The sequence below is a fragment of the Cricetulus griseus genome, chromosome 2 (genome assembly GCF_003668045.3).
Source record: "Cricetulus griseus strain 17A/GY chromosome 2, alternate assembly CriGri-PICRH-1.0, whole genome shotgun sequence".
In the NCBI taxonomy this organism is placed as follows: domain Eukaryota; kingdom Metazoa; phylum Chordata; class Mammalia; order Rodentia; family Cricetidae; genus Cricetulus; species Cricetulus griseus.
Window position 1 is genome coordinate 117019434 of NC_048595.1, and position 16106 is coordinate 117035539.

Consider the following 16106-nt stretch of genomic DNA (forward strand, 5'->3'; position numbering starts at 1 on the left):
TGTTATGCTATGTAGGAGACACTTTGCTGTCTGAAAGAACAGCAGTGGCTTGCCACGTGCAGTTACTGTCGTCCACTCTGCCTCGCTTTGTATCCTTCTCTCATCCCATTTCCTTCTGTTTCAGCTAGCTGTGAGGTGGCTGGAGCACAACTGTCATTACCAGCATTTGGACGAGCTCCTGCAGTACATCCGCTTTGGCCTCATGGATGTGGATACTCTTCACACGGTTGCCCTATCTCACCCCCTGGTCCAGGCAAGTGAGACTGCAACTGCCCTTGTCAACGAGGCCCTGGAATATCACCAAAGCATCTATGCACAGCCTGTGTGGCAGACCCGCAGGACCAAACCACGTTTCCAGTCAGACACTCTCTATATCATCGGTGGGAAGAAACGTGAGGTCTGTAAAGTCAAGGAACTTCGGTACTTCAACCCGGTGGATCAAGAGAACGCTCTCATAGCTGCCATCGCCAACTGGAGTGAGCTGGCTCCCATGCCGGTGGGAAGGAGCCACCACTGCGTGGCGGTCATGGGAGACTTCCTGTTTGTAGCAGGAGGAGAAGTGGAGCATGCCAGTGGCCGGACTTGTGCAGTGAGGACTGCCTGTCGCTATGACCCTCGCAGTAATTCCTGGGCAGAGATAGCACCCATGAAAAACTGCCGAGAGCATTTTGTGCTGGGCGCCATGGATGAATACCTCTATGCTGTGGGGGGAAGAAATGAGCTACGCCAGGTTCTGCCCACGGTTGAACGGTACTGCCCCAAGAAGAACAAATGGACTTTTGTGCAATCCTTTGACCGGTCCCTTTCGTGTCATGCTGGATATGTGGCTGATGGTCTTCTTTGGATATCAGGTAGAGCGTGCCTCCTATGTTGCATTTATTGAAAAGCACTTTTGCTGTGGCTTAAATTTGAAAGTCGCCTCCTGGAGAGTAGCCCTAAGTAATTGAACAATTGAGATAAGAATGCCATTTTAACTAATTAAGCATCATTTATCGAGCACCTACTCTATAGAGAACAATGTAATTAATTGGAAATAATTGACCTTTCTTTTGATTTTTCTGAGTGACGAGTATTGCAAAAATTCAGGATGAAATTTAACGAGATTGTCACACCTGTTTTTTCTACTAAGTCTTCTATTGTTCGCATTGCCAGCTCTTGGTTATCAGTGGAGTGAATTACATACCTTATGCAAGACCTTTGCTTTTCCTTACACTCTTGGCTGCCCAGCTGGGAGCCATTTTGTTGGAAGCAGGAGAAATAAAATCCTAGTAAATCCATTTTGCTGAATATAACAAGAGAGACTCTCATTCAGGGATTAGCTATGCTGTGTACTGGAGAAAGGGATTAAGTTAATGAAAAAAGTTTTTGTGTTATCTGTGAGTGTTAGTGGTGTCATCCATTCCCATTTATTCCTCCATTCTTACCAACCATTTGAAGGAAGTTGAAGGTCTACTTAACTTTACTCTTTTCACTTGTGCTTACAGAAATAGTAGAGAAACTAATATAGTGAACAGGGTATACTAAAACATAGCTTCAGCCACCAGTCACTCATGGCTAATCTTTTTTAACCACCCTGGCTTTTTTCAATCCCCTCCTGGCAGCCATGTTGTTTGTACAGAAATCTATGTGGCTTATGTTGTTAGGCTTACAGTGTCAACCTATGTTTTCTGTTCTCAGGGGGAGGAGTTGTCTCATCTCTCAGTTGGAGGCTACCCATTATGTAACCAAAATAGAAGTTGGGTTACTGTGTCACCACATGTGACAATGATAGAAAGATCCTTAGGTGAAATATTGAAGGTCAATCCTGATGTTCTGACTTAGAAGAGACAACTGCATTAGGAAGTGAAGGCTTCTTGGATTTCCCCAGTAGCCATTTCCAGTTTTTACACATCAATTTTGACAAAAATTATCTATAGATTAAGTCAGTTTTCTGCTCAGTTTTTCTTCTACCATCTTTGATAACCCAGGAAACAGGCAGAGTCTCAGCTTCTCTAGCAGAGGCTTCTGTTATTTTCACTGATGTAGCCTATCTTACATTGGAGTTGAAGTAGTTGATGAACTAATGCATGAAATATGGACTGAGAATATGCAAAGAGAATAAATGAGAACCCAGTATCTACTGCTCCCTATATACAAAGTAAAAACATTAGAAATTAGCATACATGTAGATACATTTAAATTATATTCTTACTTATTAGTGACTTCTTTCCTTTGCATTAAAAATGTATTTCAACTACAAAATAAAAACATTAGAAATTAGCATACATGTAGATACATTTAAATTATATATTTACTTATTAGTGACTTTCCTTTGCATTAAATATGTATCGAAACTACTAAAAGAGCCACCGGGACTATGATTGACTTTGCTGAAGAAACTTCAAAATGGCCGCACTGAGTCTTTGTTAATAACAGGAACAGGTGTGGACTTCCCTGGACACAGAGTGATGATGGGTTTATGAAATCAATGAAGTTTGTATTTTCTCCCAATTTACGTCTCTTCCATTGATTAACTGGTTTCACATGTTTTTAATGCAGTATATTCTTAAATTTTGCAATGTGCTTTCTAAATTTTGTATGAATTTCACATAAATATTTTAATAAGTATGTCATACTTGGCACTGCAAAACTAGCTTTTAAAATATCCTTGACTTTCCTTCACACAGTCAGAAAGCCGTGACTACTCCGTGCCCCTTTCATGAAAGCTTAAGGGAGCAGAAGCTCAAAACCCTGGCCAAACCTACCATCCTGGGATCAAGTGAAGGTCTATGTGTCTCCCTTCCCATTTTATTAAATCCATCACCTTACTGTGTATCTTATCGCCGTCTCACTTTGCTTAACTCCTACTGTGGAAGGAAATACCTTTTCTTTGTTCTGTGTACTGACAAATGCTGCCTGTGTTAACCATATTTAATGAAAACAATCAGAATTTTCTCAGGCCTGTTTCTCCCTACTGTGCACTTGAGATGAGAAGCTCGCTTCCCTGTGTGGAGTATGGTACCTTTAATTAGGAAGAACAGGAAATCACCGGTGACATTCCTAATACCTCCAGTCGTCTGCCTCTCTCCTCAGGCCTAGCTTATAATAAATCAATTGTGAATTTAACCATGAATGGGGAGGGCTGGCTGGATTTGCTCATGGACCCCTTTACAAGAAGACAAGAATATTTCATCTTCCCGACTCTGATTTGGAAATGTTAGCTTGGTTTCTTGGAACAGATGAAAATGTGTGAAGCTATTACTTAATGTTGACCAAATAAGCATTTTCAAATGATAAGAGGGATGAGTGTCTGGCATCCTCCTGATCCTTTGCAAGTTTTGTCTGAGGTAGGGGTGGTGTGGATTATAGAGTGTGGATCTTAAAGGCTTAGTTCTGTTCCATAGAACACAGAGTGAATGTGTCTTCAGAGACTTGCTATTTGTAGCATGCTCGCTCCCTCTCTGTTCCCTTCCCATTCTGTCCATTTGGGGTTCAAGACATTTTGAAAACTGACCATGGCTTGTCAACATGACAACCAGAGAATTCAGAAAGCTAGGTTGGGTGGATGTGCCCATTAGCATTTAATTCAAGATGTTAGAGACAGTCAAATTTTAAAGACTTCTGTAGCATTTGCCCCTGTGACCCAGTTCACAAATGCTTTATCCCATTTTGATTTGAAATCCACATTTGTGAAGTAAAATAAGCATTAAATATCTTGTGGCTCTGTTAAAATACATGCCCTCTGTTGTACAGGATAGCATGTGAACTACTAAGAAGATTCTTTTGTGTGTGTGTGTGTGTGTGTGTGTGTGTGTGTGTGTGTGTGTGAAGGAAAATGGAACTGAGCCCATCTTTCAGAACTTATCTGCTTATTTTTATCAGATGGCAGTGAGACAGTGAGATGCTAGCCATGAAATGACTGCTTTAAAACTAGAAAACAAGACAAATGGTACTGTAGTTATTCACTACCCTAAATACTGTGAGGCTGTACCATAGATAAACATGATTATTTCAGTAAATGTACCTGCTGCCCTCTAGGAGCTGACAATTTTTTTGGTCTTTGTTTTTAGTTTGTGTGTTTTTAAATATATCATCAACAAAAGAAGCTTTGTGGATACTTCTTTAATTTCCTAACAACTGTGTTCTCTTACTGGAGAAAGGTCCAAGAGCCTGTTACTCCTCTGGTGTCCTACATGGTGATTGTCCTCTACCTACACCTCCCAGAATTATCCTTGTCTCCTAGCCCCACCTATCATCCTGCCTCATTGACCACAGTGCTTTCTTTATTCATCAACCAAAAGAGAAACATGTGTACAGAAGACATCCCCATCAAAAAGTATGTGAATAACAGGAATTAATTTTAAGGGGGCATTGAGGGGGCATCAGAGTAGCATCTTGGGCCCAACTGGCCCAGCTCCTGCTGCTGTCATTCATTCCACCTCCCTGACTTTCCACTTGAACATCATCATGTAATCACTCCAGTAATCAATCCCCTTGTCTTTTAGGTTGGGGACACAGTACTGGACACACCCAGCTTTCTGCTTTGCTTGTGTAGTTGTCCTTCAGTAACCGCAGGAGATTGGCTCCAGAACACACATACATGTACACAGTTATACACACTGCCAATAGAAAAGTCCTCAGATGGGATATGTGTGTGTGTGTGTGTGGGGGGTTTCAGGGAAGAAAGAGAAGGGAGAAATTATGTAATTGTAATCTAAAAATTAAAAGAAAAAATGGGGAATGGGGATCCCTCATATGCTCAAGTTCCTTATTTAAGATGGCATAATATTTGTATAAAGCCTACTATACACATTCTCCCACATACCACAGTGTAGATGCTAAGCAAATAGTTGATATAGTGTATTGTTTAGACAACAGTGACATGGAAATCTGTGTATGTTTGGTACAAGCACAGTTTTTTGTCAAATGTTTTGAAGCCACACTGAATCTGTAGATGCAAAAGCCATGGATAAGGAGGGCTGACAATTCCAGTCAGTTGAGATTGTAGGACAGTTATCAGAAGACTTGCTGGGGCATCTTCAGTTCTCCAAGCACATGACACTTCTCAGCTTTCTGTTCTGTAGTGTCCCTCTTTCCTACTCTCCTTCACTGGCTTGAACTTGCCTGCATTCCTTAAGACCCCTACCTCTGACTTAGACAAAGGACCTTGTCTTCTGCTTTTCAAAGCAAATGCAAGATCACAGACAGAGTGATGCATACCGTGAGGAGACAAATGGGCAGTCGGCAAGACATGGTCTGGAAAGGGCCCAAGGGTACCATGTTAGGAAACACTAGTAAGGATGATGCTGGGTGGGCCCTCTAAAGTGTGAGGTACCCAGGGTGAGCAAGGGAGAGGATCTTGAAGCAACTAAGGCCCAAACAGAAGCCCCCAATGAGTGAGACTTGTCCAGTACCACAGAAGTACTGTGGTCCAAAATATTTGCCCTACATTTTTCTATTCCAAACATGTCAGTGGAAGATATTTCAGATGAAAGGACAATGGAGAGAAGAAGTAGACAGGGTGCTATAGTGAAGGTGTAATGAGACAGTGGGGAGGAAGAAACTACAGGTACAAGCTACGCTGGCTGCTTCACTGTGATTCCCACAGACACTGTATCGTTGAAATTTCACCCCTGAGTCAAGAGTTCTAGTTATTGTCTGGATTGCCCTATATTCCTACCTATGGGAAGAGATTGTATGGTTTCTGGGGCCATACATAATTCAGTCCTTGAGACAGCAACATTTTTTCTCTTTCATTATAGATGGCTTTTGACTTTAAGAAGGGAAAGGGAGATTAGAAAGATAAAAAAGAAAGGTATAAGAATTTTTTTTTTAGAAAAAAGGAGTGTAGTTAAAAAGAAAATCCAGATCAATGGAGGGACTTTTCTTTTTTAAAAGGATGTAAGCATATTAAGTAAGCTTGTTAGAAGGAGAGATGTAGGAAAGAGAGTCCGCTAGCTAGTCCAGTCGGGAGCAGGACTTGTTACCCTGGACTCCAGGAAGCATCTGTCACACAGCGAGCCACATAGGTTGGAGCTTCATAACTTGTATGTCAGCTTGAAAGTTCCCAGTGAGCTGGAATAGTCAATAATAATTAAATCTGTGTTGTATTAGAATCTAGCTGCACACACTTAAATTATAAATAGAACTTCTCCATTGCATATCCCTAAAAGTAAATGATACACAAAATTGATGATGCCCTAAACTCCAGAGTTTTTTCTCACAGCAAGAGCAGCCTTTGGTTTGATGATCCCTTGTGTCTTTACTACAGAGAGACAAAACTAGTGAAGGAAGCTGAGTGGGACTGCTCTAAGAACATGAGAGATGTAAAATGCTTCAAGCTACAACATAGCAAGTAGTCGAAGAATCTGGCTGAGAGGGTGATTAAAGAGCCCGTAAGTGCCCAAGAAAGCCACCAGATATTGCTGCATGGAGGTTGTGACTTGGGAGTGTAACCCCTTGGACAATGTGCAGACTCTTTGGAGGCAGGATTCTGATTTTGAACAGACTGAGCAATGGTTGTTACAGTGGATTTTTAAAGAGATTTTAAATGGCAAGTTCCCCTACTTGACATAGCATTTTGGTAGATTTCACTAATTTAAAACAGCATATGGTAGGTAGTTTACCTATTTCTAGGTTGTAAATTTGTCCTTGTTCACTCTAGATGACATAAACACTATTTACATTTTGAAGGGCAGACATCTTTTATAGATGCTTTGTAAATTTGAGACTCTCTTTCTTAAAGGTTTTAGTGTATTCCTTACACATCCATTTGTGTGAGCTTCTTAAGTGTGACAGAAATCATGGGGTTACTAGTTTTGATTTTTTACATGGTTAAATGTGTTATTCAACATGTCAATATTGTATAAAGATGCCTAGTTATAATTCTTTATAAAGTATTATGAACATCATGAGAATATAGACCATTTTGTGACTTGTAAAAATAGATAAGAGAAATTTATTGTTTTAGCTAGGTATGGAGTGAGTGTCATGTCTGTAACCCAAACATTTGAGCATATGAGGTTGAAGTAGAAAAACTGCTATGAGTTCAAGGCCAACCTCAGTTACATAGTATTTTCTAGGGTAGCTTGGGTTAGAGAATCAAATCCTGCCTCAAAATAAAAGTATTTTTTGGACCTATTTGTACCTATTCCCATTGTACCACTTTTCTCAAGAGACAACAGTGAGTTTAGTTCTACAAAAATGATTAATATGGGTCACACTTAATGTTGCCATTTTCGGGGTAATTAAACTATGAGTATTAAATTGGAATGTGTTTAAATAAGAGGAAATAGAAACTATTAGAGAAGGAAAAAGGCCAAGTGCAGTAACCAATTACTCTGCTTATTTTAAAAAAAAAAAAGAACTATGGGGCTGGGTAGATAGCTTAGCAGGAAAAATGCTTGGGAGGACCTGAGTCCCATCCTCAGAATCCAAGGAAAACTAAGTCAGGTCCAGGGGCAGGCATTTGTCATCTCAATGTTGGGCAGATGCTTGGTGCTGATGGCCAGACCCTAGCCTATTTGGTGTTTTTCAAGCCATTGAGAGAATCTGTGTCCAAAAAAACAAGCAAACAAACAAACAAACAAAAAACACCAGGCAATGGTGGCACATGCCTTTAATCCCAGCATTCAGCACATAGGAGGTAGAGGCAGGCAGATCTCTCTGAGTTCCAGGCCAGCCTGGTCTACAAAGCCAGTTCCAGGACAGACAGAGGTGTTACACATAGAAAAGCTATCTTGAAAAACCAAAATTAAATAGACAAGTAAATAAAAATAAAGTGGGTAGTACCTGAGGAATGACACCCAAGGTTTTCCCCCTGGCTTCCACACACCTGTGAAATCATACCTTTACACACAAGCATATACTTAGCATGCATACATATACATATACATATACATATACATATACATATACATATACATATACATATATATATATATATATATATATATATATATAAAGGAAAACAAATGATACACTAGGCAATTGCATTCAGACTGCAATATACATTCAATAATTTAATGTCTTTTACATGGAAATTGTAAGAAATTTTGATACAGTGACTACAGAATTGCAGCAAATGTCCCCTTCTGCACTGCTTTTATGCCCTGCATTCTAGTCATCTCAGCCTCTGAGGGAGATCAGAATCTTCATTTTGCCTATGGGGAACCTGAGGTTGGCTGTGGTATATGGCTCCCCAAAGACAGAATCTTTTTCCTGTTCTTGCTACTCTTCCCTATATTGATGTGAAGGTGGTACTGTGTGAGTGTGCAAGACAGTGTCAGAAAACTCAAGCTAGTACCCCCCTCAATCCTCAATTTGCAAGCAGAATTTTCCATCCTTGGAACAGCTCTTTGCATCTTGCTCTCAGTTGTGCCATAGTATTGTGTGTGTTAGGAACCACAGGCCTGTCTTCCTCGAATTTAAGCACAGGACCATCTACTCTTCACAGACATATTTCCTGGTTTTTAAGAAAAAAGAAGCAGGGCCTGTGAGATGACTCAGTTGGTAAAGGTGCCTAACCAAGCCTAATGGCTCAAGTTTGATCACTGAGCTCTCACATGGTGGAAGGAGAGAACTTGTTCCAACAAATTGTCCTCTGACCTCCATGTGCACACCCTAGCACACATTCATGCCTCTCTCTGCAATCAACCAATAAATAAATGCTATTTGAAAAAGAAAAGAAATAATATCAGACTAGGACCTACTCTTAACCAAAGCATGAGGAGAGCTTTGCTAGCCCACTGCTTTGTAGAAGCTGTCAGTATCAAGCTATTGTTGCCCTGCACACTGTGTGAGTGTTCAGCATTTCTTGGTAGCAGAGACAAAGGCTGTTTGGCAGTCACTTGTCATCCTCTCGGGTATGCATTCATCCATTTGAGACAAGTTTTGTGGAGATCGGTACAGGAAAGCGTAAGAAAAATGCTTTCCTCTTGTCTTGATGATAGAATGCGCTTCTCACTTGTGGTAGCCTGTGTAGTAACTTTTCATTTCTCCTGGCAGCTTTTAAAGACTTATTTGACTTTAGGGAACCTGCAGTATATCTTTAAGGTACAGTTCAAAAGTATAAGGCAAGGTTGCTCATTTTCAATTTTGGCTAGAAGTCTTAACTTTGACGGTGACACTTCAAAGTTAGAGAAAACTTGGTTTTAAAAAATGGATGCTGATATGAGATGGCATATTTAATGACAGCTGTATCTATGGAAAGCTGTTAAGATGCAGATTATCCCTCCTGGGGTGGGGGAGAGAGATCAAACTGCCAATCTATAAAATATACTGGATAGAAGAAGGCATGGAATCTATCTTTGCGAGTGCTTTGATTGCAGGGGACAGTGCAGCAGCATGTGGCATCATAACCGAGAGCAGACAAATCAGCTTGATGACTTTCAAAGCCAGGAATACCGCTACAGGCAAGGGTACTCCAGAGCAGGAGAAATTAAAACATATAGAGACTGTTATTAATTTCATATCTATTTTTGTATAGTCAAATCTGTATGCAAATCCTTAGCATCTCATTTTAGCAGATTAATCTAAAGTGAAGAGTGGTATGTGAAGGGAATGTAATGATGAAGCTCTCTGGAATAAATGTGGGCTGAAAACTTGGATGCTTCCTGTAAAATTCTATTTTTTTATACTGCGAAGAAATGGATTTGTTTATATGCTCATTTGTAAATTACTTCAAAAGGAAAAGCAATAGAAGCAATTCCCCGGTTTCCCCTTGCGATCCCGACTTGGCAAAAGTTACAGCGCTAGTTTGTCAGGCACCTCCTGTGTCTTCGCTCGCATTCTAGAGGTAATCATGCAGATAACTAACTGGGACATTCATTTTTTATTCCCAACTAGTGATCCAATATCTCATTTCTAAACAGCTTCATATGAGTGAAAATTTTTGTGTAATGCTAAGACATCTAATTATTGAGTTCAGATTAATAAAATCATATTGTGGATGCATCTGTGGAAGTGGATAAATAACGATTCTGCACAATAATTCTGAAGAGCATGGTGATCAGTTGTGTACCCCATGTAACTGAGGGGGTGTGGTAGCCGCATTGTAATTCACCGATGGTACATTTAGTCTATGATGGGCAGACTCTGATATACACAGTATTACAAATGTATTCAGTATTGTCAAAAAGTGGAGAGTTTACCATAGTAGATCTTAATTCTGATCCATACAAGTGGAGATGCTTTTAGAGTTTCATAGTAAGAACAGGGAGCTTGGCCTCTTGCTTGCTTTCAGTTAGAGAAATGATCAGAGGTGACCTGGACACTAATTTGGTAGTTATGGCCCCATCACAAGCACTCACAATGGTTCTGATCTCGAGCACATGTGTGATCTCAATGAATTCATTTATTCATATGTGGTTATTCCAAAGGAGAATTCTTCAACATTCTGTTTTCAATCAAATAGGAAGTAAGGATCAGGAGTAAAAGAGAATACAGTTCTCTGTTTTGATGTACAACTTGACTCTATTTGTGATTTCAACTTTGTGCTTCTTAAATGTGTTTTTCCCCCCCTTTGGCTCCATTTTAGAAATGAGACATCCAATCCAATAAATCCAGAGAAAGTGTTCGTTAAGAACAGGGATCTCCTCCTCTCTGTTCTCAGAAGATGAAGCTTTTGTTGATTGTAAAAGTGGTGCCTTACTTTATACAACCAATATGTACTTTAAAAGATGATTGAAGGCTACAGAATTAAAAAATAATAACTATCCAGTTAACACTAGCCACCTTTCATGGAGGATCCATCCTTTTTGTCATGTTTAGGGAAATGATTGACCTTATGTATCAATGACTGTCTCTTATGTATCTAGTAGTATTGGTATTAGCTGATTGTTCTAAGTCAGCTTAGAGATTCATATCAATCCCGTGGATTCTGGTTCATTTAATTCTTGGTGATGGAGTTGATGGTAGAGACCTACTCCAAGCATTTCGACTGCCAGAACAAAAACCAAATTGCTAGGTGATGTAAGATAGTCAGAGATGACGGAGATGAGCATTGGGAATCAGTTCTGTGGAAACACAGATTTTCTTCAGCACCAAACTCAGCAAATGAAGGACTTTGGAGGAAGGCTGCCCAGCGGATTCGGCAAGCACATGCAACTGTTCCTCAGTTTGCAATCATTTCCCCTGTAATTAGGCCATTAGAATTTGCTAGTTGGTGCCTGTCAAAACTAGACTCTGTTCCTCTCCTAAGAACTGAGGACAAGGGCATCATTTTCCTCGATGATATTTCAAAGAAATCTAGGTCCTTTAAAAAGATATTCTTGTTTTCTAAACGTGGCAAGTGTTTTAAAATAACTGACATTTCAAAGAGACAGAGAAATTCATTACAGCTATACCTAACCTAAAGTAAATGATTTTTAAGAAGCAAAGTTGGGGTTCTAGAATCCAAAAGCAGCTGAAGTTAAGAGAATGCTAAAGCCTTTGTGGTCAGTCTTACAGCTATCTGTGTCTTCCAAATTAGAAAAACCATATAGGGATATCTTTTCCAGCCAATCCAATTGTGGATCTATATTTAAGAACCATGTCTTTCTGGTTCTTATTAAGAATACCCTTTTACACTAGTACCTGGAACTACCTATGGGTGGTATTTACAAAGATAGGCTTTGAGTCCTCATAGTCCTGTTATCACATGGCTTAAAAAAAATCTCACTTTTTGTTTATGTGCTGCTCCTTAGAGTTTTCCTGCTAACGATAAAACTTAACCTAGAGTGGAAAATGTACAGTACAATCATGAAAGAAACATGTAAGAGCTGAGTATTCCTTGTCTCCAATGCTTGCAACCAGAAGTGTTGGGCCACATTCAGATTTCTAGATTTCCAGGTAGTTGTATATTTAGGATCAGATGTCTTAGGGATGCCAACCATTTCTTTTTCTTTTTTCTTTTTTCTTTTCTTTTCTTTTTTTTTTTTTTGTTTTTTTGAGACAGGGTTTCTCTGTGGCTTTGGAGGCTGTCCCGGAACTAGCTCTTGTAGACCAGGCTGGTCTCGAACTCATAGAGATCCACCTGCCTCTGCCTCCTGATGCTGGGATTAAAGGCGTGCGCCAACCATTTCTAAACATAAAATTCATTTAACCTTATACACAGAATCTGAAGATAATTTCATACCCATTTTTGGTGTTCCTGTCTTTTTACTGTGGATCTCACCTGAGGCCAGATGTGAGATTTTCCATTTGTGTTATTGAGTCTGCATTCAAATGGTTTGGAGATTTTTTTAGGCCTTAGAATTTTAGGTTAAGTATCCTTGGCCTATGTGGGGACAGGAAGGAAAAACAGTTAAAAGTATTGACTTTTATGGTTCCTGGTTAACAAGAAAGTCTGGTCTCTTAGATATAAGCACTGGAAAAATAATTTTGTTGAAAGTTGACTGAAGTAATTACACTGGAGAAATTTAGAGTGTGCTGTCCCATTTGGGAACCATTAGCTACTAACTAGCTCCACTTGTCATATTAAATGTTTGGAGTGTGTCTCACTGTGCTGTATCAGATGCTCCCTGGATTTTGAAGATTTTGTATTAGTAACAAAAAGCCCTCAGCAAATTTTATATAGATTTCATATTGAGATAATGTTTTCAGCAAATTGAAAACATATTATTAAATATAATTTCTGTATTTATTTTTCAATGTGGCACACTCATGGATATTATGATTTTCTACTACATAGTGCTGGCCCTAACTATCTTTTGAAGATAATGACTTTGGCCATATGTGGTATGTGGTCCAATAGAAAGCAATCACCTTGCTAATGCACAGAGCTTAGAGCTCTAACATTGCCAACTTGGCTAAGGACAGGGGCAGTCTATATAACTCTGTCCCTAGAATAAATTATGTAGAGAGAAATTTAATCTGTGTGTGATGTATTTACCCCATCCCTTTACCCCTTTATCTGGCCATGCAGAGCAGCTTGTAATTAGAAACTACTCATTGCTTGCTCTCAAGCAGATTGCTACTGAAATGCTTCTGGAAGTTTCTTTATTCATCTCTCATACAATACATCCCAACTGCAGTTTCCCTTTCCTCCAATCCTCCCAGTTCCCTCCTCCACCCTCTACCACCCCCCAGATTCATGCCTCTGTTTCCCTTCAGAAAAGACAGGCCTCCCAAGGATATCAACGGAACACAGCACAGCATAACGAGTTACAGTAAGATCTAGCACAAACCCTCATATCAAGGCTGGATGAGGCAACCCAGTAGGAGGAAAAGGGTCCCAAGCTCTGGCAAAAAAAGTCAGAGACACCCTCTCACTTCCTCTATTAGGAGTCCCACAAGAACACCAAGCTACACAACCATAACATAGATGCAGAGAATCTAGCTTAGACTCATGCAGGCTCCTTCTGATTCAGTATCTGTGAGCCCTATGAGCTCTGCTTAGCTGATTCTGTGGGCTGTATTCTTGTAGTACCCTTGACACCTCTGGCTCCTACAATCCTTCCTCCTCCCTCTTCTTTGGGGAGGTGGAGTTTCTCAAGCTGACTACTTAATGTCTGGCTGTGGGTCTCTGCATCGGCTCCTATCAGTTGCTGGATGAAGCCTCTCTGAGAACAGTTGAACTAGGCTCTGGTCCATGAGTATACCAGAATAGCATTAAGAATCTAAGCAACAGTGGATAGTCTACCTTAAATGCCCTCCCCTAATAATGAGATTGATGACTAATTTATATGCCATCCTAGAGCCTTCATCCAGCAGCTGATAGAAGTAGAAGCAGATACCCACAGCTAAACACTGAACTGAACTGGAATCCAGTTGCAAAGAAGGAGGAGTGATGAGCAAAGGGGTCAAGACCAGGCTGGTGAAACCCACACAAACAGCTGACTTGAACAAGGGGGAGATCTTGGTCCCCAGACTGATAGCTGGGAAACCAGCATGGGACTGATGCAAACTGCATGAACATGGGTGTCAGTAAGGAGACCTCAGAAATCTATGGAGCCTCCTGTAGTAGATCAGTACTTACCTGTAACATAGGAATGGACTTTGGGAGCCCATTCCACATAGAGGGATACTCACTGAGCCTAGACACATGGGGGTGGGCCTAAGCCCTATCCCAAAGGATATGACAGACTCTGAAGACCCCCTATGGAAGGCCTCACCCTCCCTGGGGAACAGAAATGGTATAGAATAGGTAGGGTCAGGGGAGGAGGGGACGGAGAGGGAACTGGGGTTGACATGTTAAACAATCTTGTTTCTAATTCAAATAAAAAGTGAAAAAAAGACAAAAATGCAAAAATGCAAAAAAAAGAAAAGAGAATCATTTCATTGACTCCCCCACCTTTGGCTAGTTGTATTGTTCTATCCTATGTTTTTTGGCTATCCAGCCTCTTGTTCCTGGCCATCCAGGCAGTGTTGGGTATGGGCTCCCTCATGTGGGATGGGTCTCAAGTTAGAGACATCATTGATTGGTCACACTCACAAGCTTTGCACCACCATTGCCCTCGCACAACTTGCAGGCAGACAGATTGTAGGTCAAAGGTTTTGTGTCTGGGTTGGAGTCCCAGTCCCTCTCCTGGAAGCCTTGCCTGGTTACAGAAGATGGCCATTTCAGGCTTCATGTGCCCCATTACTAGAAGTCCTTGCTAGGGTCACCCTCACAGATTCTAGGGAGTTTCCACTGCATCAGGTTTCCATTTTACCCCTCTTGCTCCCCAATTCCAGTCATCTCTCCCCACACGCTCTCCTCCCATCCCCCACTCCTTATAATACATTTCTTAATTATATCATGGTTTCACTTTGATAGCATACAAAGCTGCTCAGTGGTAGCTAATTGTCCTCTAATGTAGTTCATACTTATTTTGGAAAGTTCTAACATGTGCTGCTCCATTACAGGTGGAGTCACTAACACGGCACAGTATCAGAACAGACTGATGGTTTATGAACCCAACCAGGTAAGAACTTGATAAGAAGTCATCACCTTAATTAAGATGCACTTATGAAAACTTTCCATTGGAAGGATTAATTGGAATGCCACACAATGCACCTTAAGCTCCATGGGGAAAAGAAAGCATCTAGGGGAATGCCTTTAGTTTCTCATTATTTCCAAAGAAGTTCAGCTCCTGTAGCTTCATGCTGTATGTAATGACACAGAGATTTGCATTCTGTAGAGAGGATTTTTATTATAGGTATGTCCTTCTGGAAGGGATGTCATTTTGGGCAAGGAACATGGCAGTGGCCTTGTTATTCTCATAGCAAATAAAGTCATTTGACTACCATAGTCAACAGTATTTAGAATAGTACCTAGGACAAACACAAATTTAAAAGTGTCTGGGAGTGTTGTGCCTCTAACAGATGGGTCCTTTCTGTGCAATTCTGGTACACACTAATTCCTTCTCCCCTAAAATGAGACATGCTTTTATTCTCTTTTTCTTCTACCAAAATGTACGGTGAATTTTGCCATTTCCATGACTTCGATATCTAAATATTTCTTGATTGTGACAGTATTCCAAAATGGTGTGACATGGAGGTTTAATATCCACCAGCTAGCAATATCTGGTTTTGAAACAACAGGTTGACTTTGGCAAGCTGCCTCTGGTTAGATACTACAAGCATGTGCATAGTGTCCCCTAAGTTTCTGCTGTGTTTTTAACAATGACTTGACTGAGGACAGCATTTCTCTTTTTACAAGTGTGTCTCCTGATATTATGAGAAGTTGTAGATTGCAGAGACTGAATGCTGACGGGTCAGCTGTCTCAGGAGGATCACTAATTACAGAAGCCTAGGTTTGGTGCACACATGGTTAAGGAGGAAGACGGCATTAGCATTGCTTAAATGAGTTCCCTTTCATGTTTGTACACACATGCTCTTTTTTAAAAATTCTGCCGGCATATTGTTTACTGTGGGTACTGGCAAACATCACATCTGCTTGCATCTTGCTTGGAATCTCAATAACTCTATCATTCAGCCCTGGTGCTTATTTCTCTTCTAGGCCTTTGTGGAGAGTCGATAATGCCTGCCATCTGCCACAGAGCACATCGCTACCTGCCAACAGGCAGGCTGGGGTGACCTCTGCCTCCCCACCACTGATTAGTATTCACACGCCAGCTTATTAGGAATGACCCCACCAGGCCTCTCTGCTTCTTTGCCTTTGCAGCGGGTGGTGGCTCACCTGGCAGGCACTGCAGTGAAGGAAG

General features: G+C 40.7%; 1 protein-coding gene across 1 annotated transcript in view; it reads left to right on the top strand.

The window, feature by feature from the left end:
• Klhl32 (kelch like family member 32) overlaps positions 1 to 16106 on the top strand; it is a 177906-nt gene that overhangs the window by 146527 nt on the left and 15273 nt on the right. Inside the window, exons 8-9 of the mRNA XM_035438702.1 lie at positions 125 to 851; positions 14806 to 14864. Of these exons, the coding sequence (XP_035294593.1) occupies positions 125 to 851; positions 14806 to 14864 (786 nt within the window). The remainder of the gene's footprint in view (positions 1 to 124; positions 852 to 14805; positions 14865 to 16106) is intronic.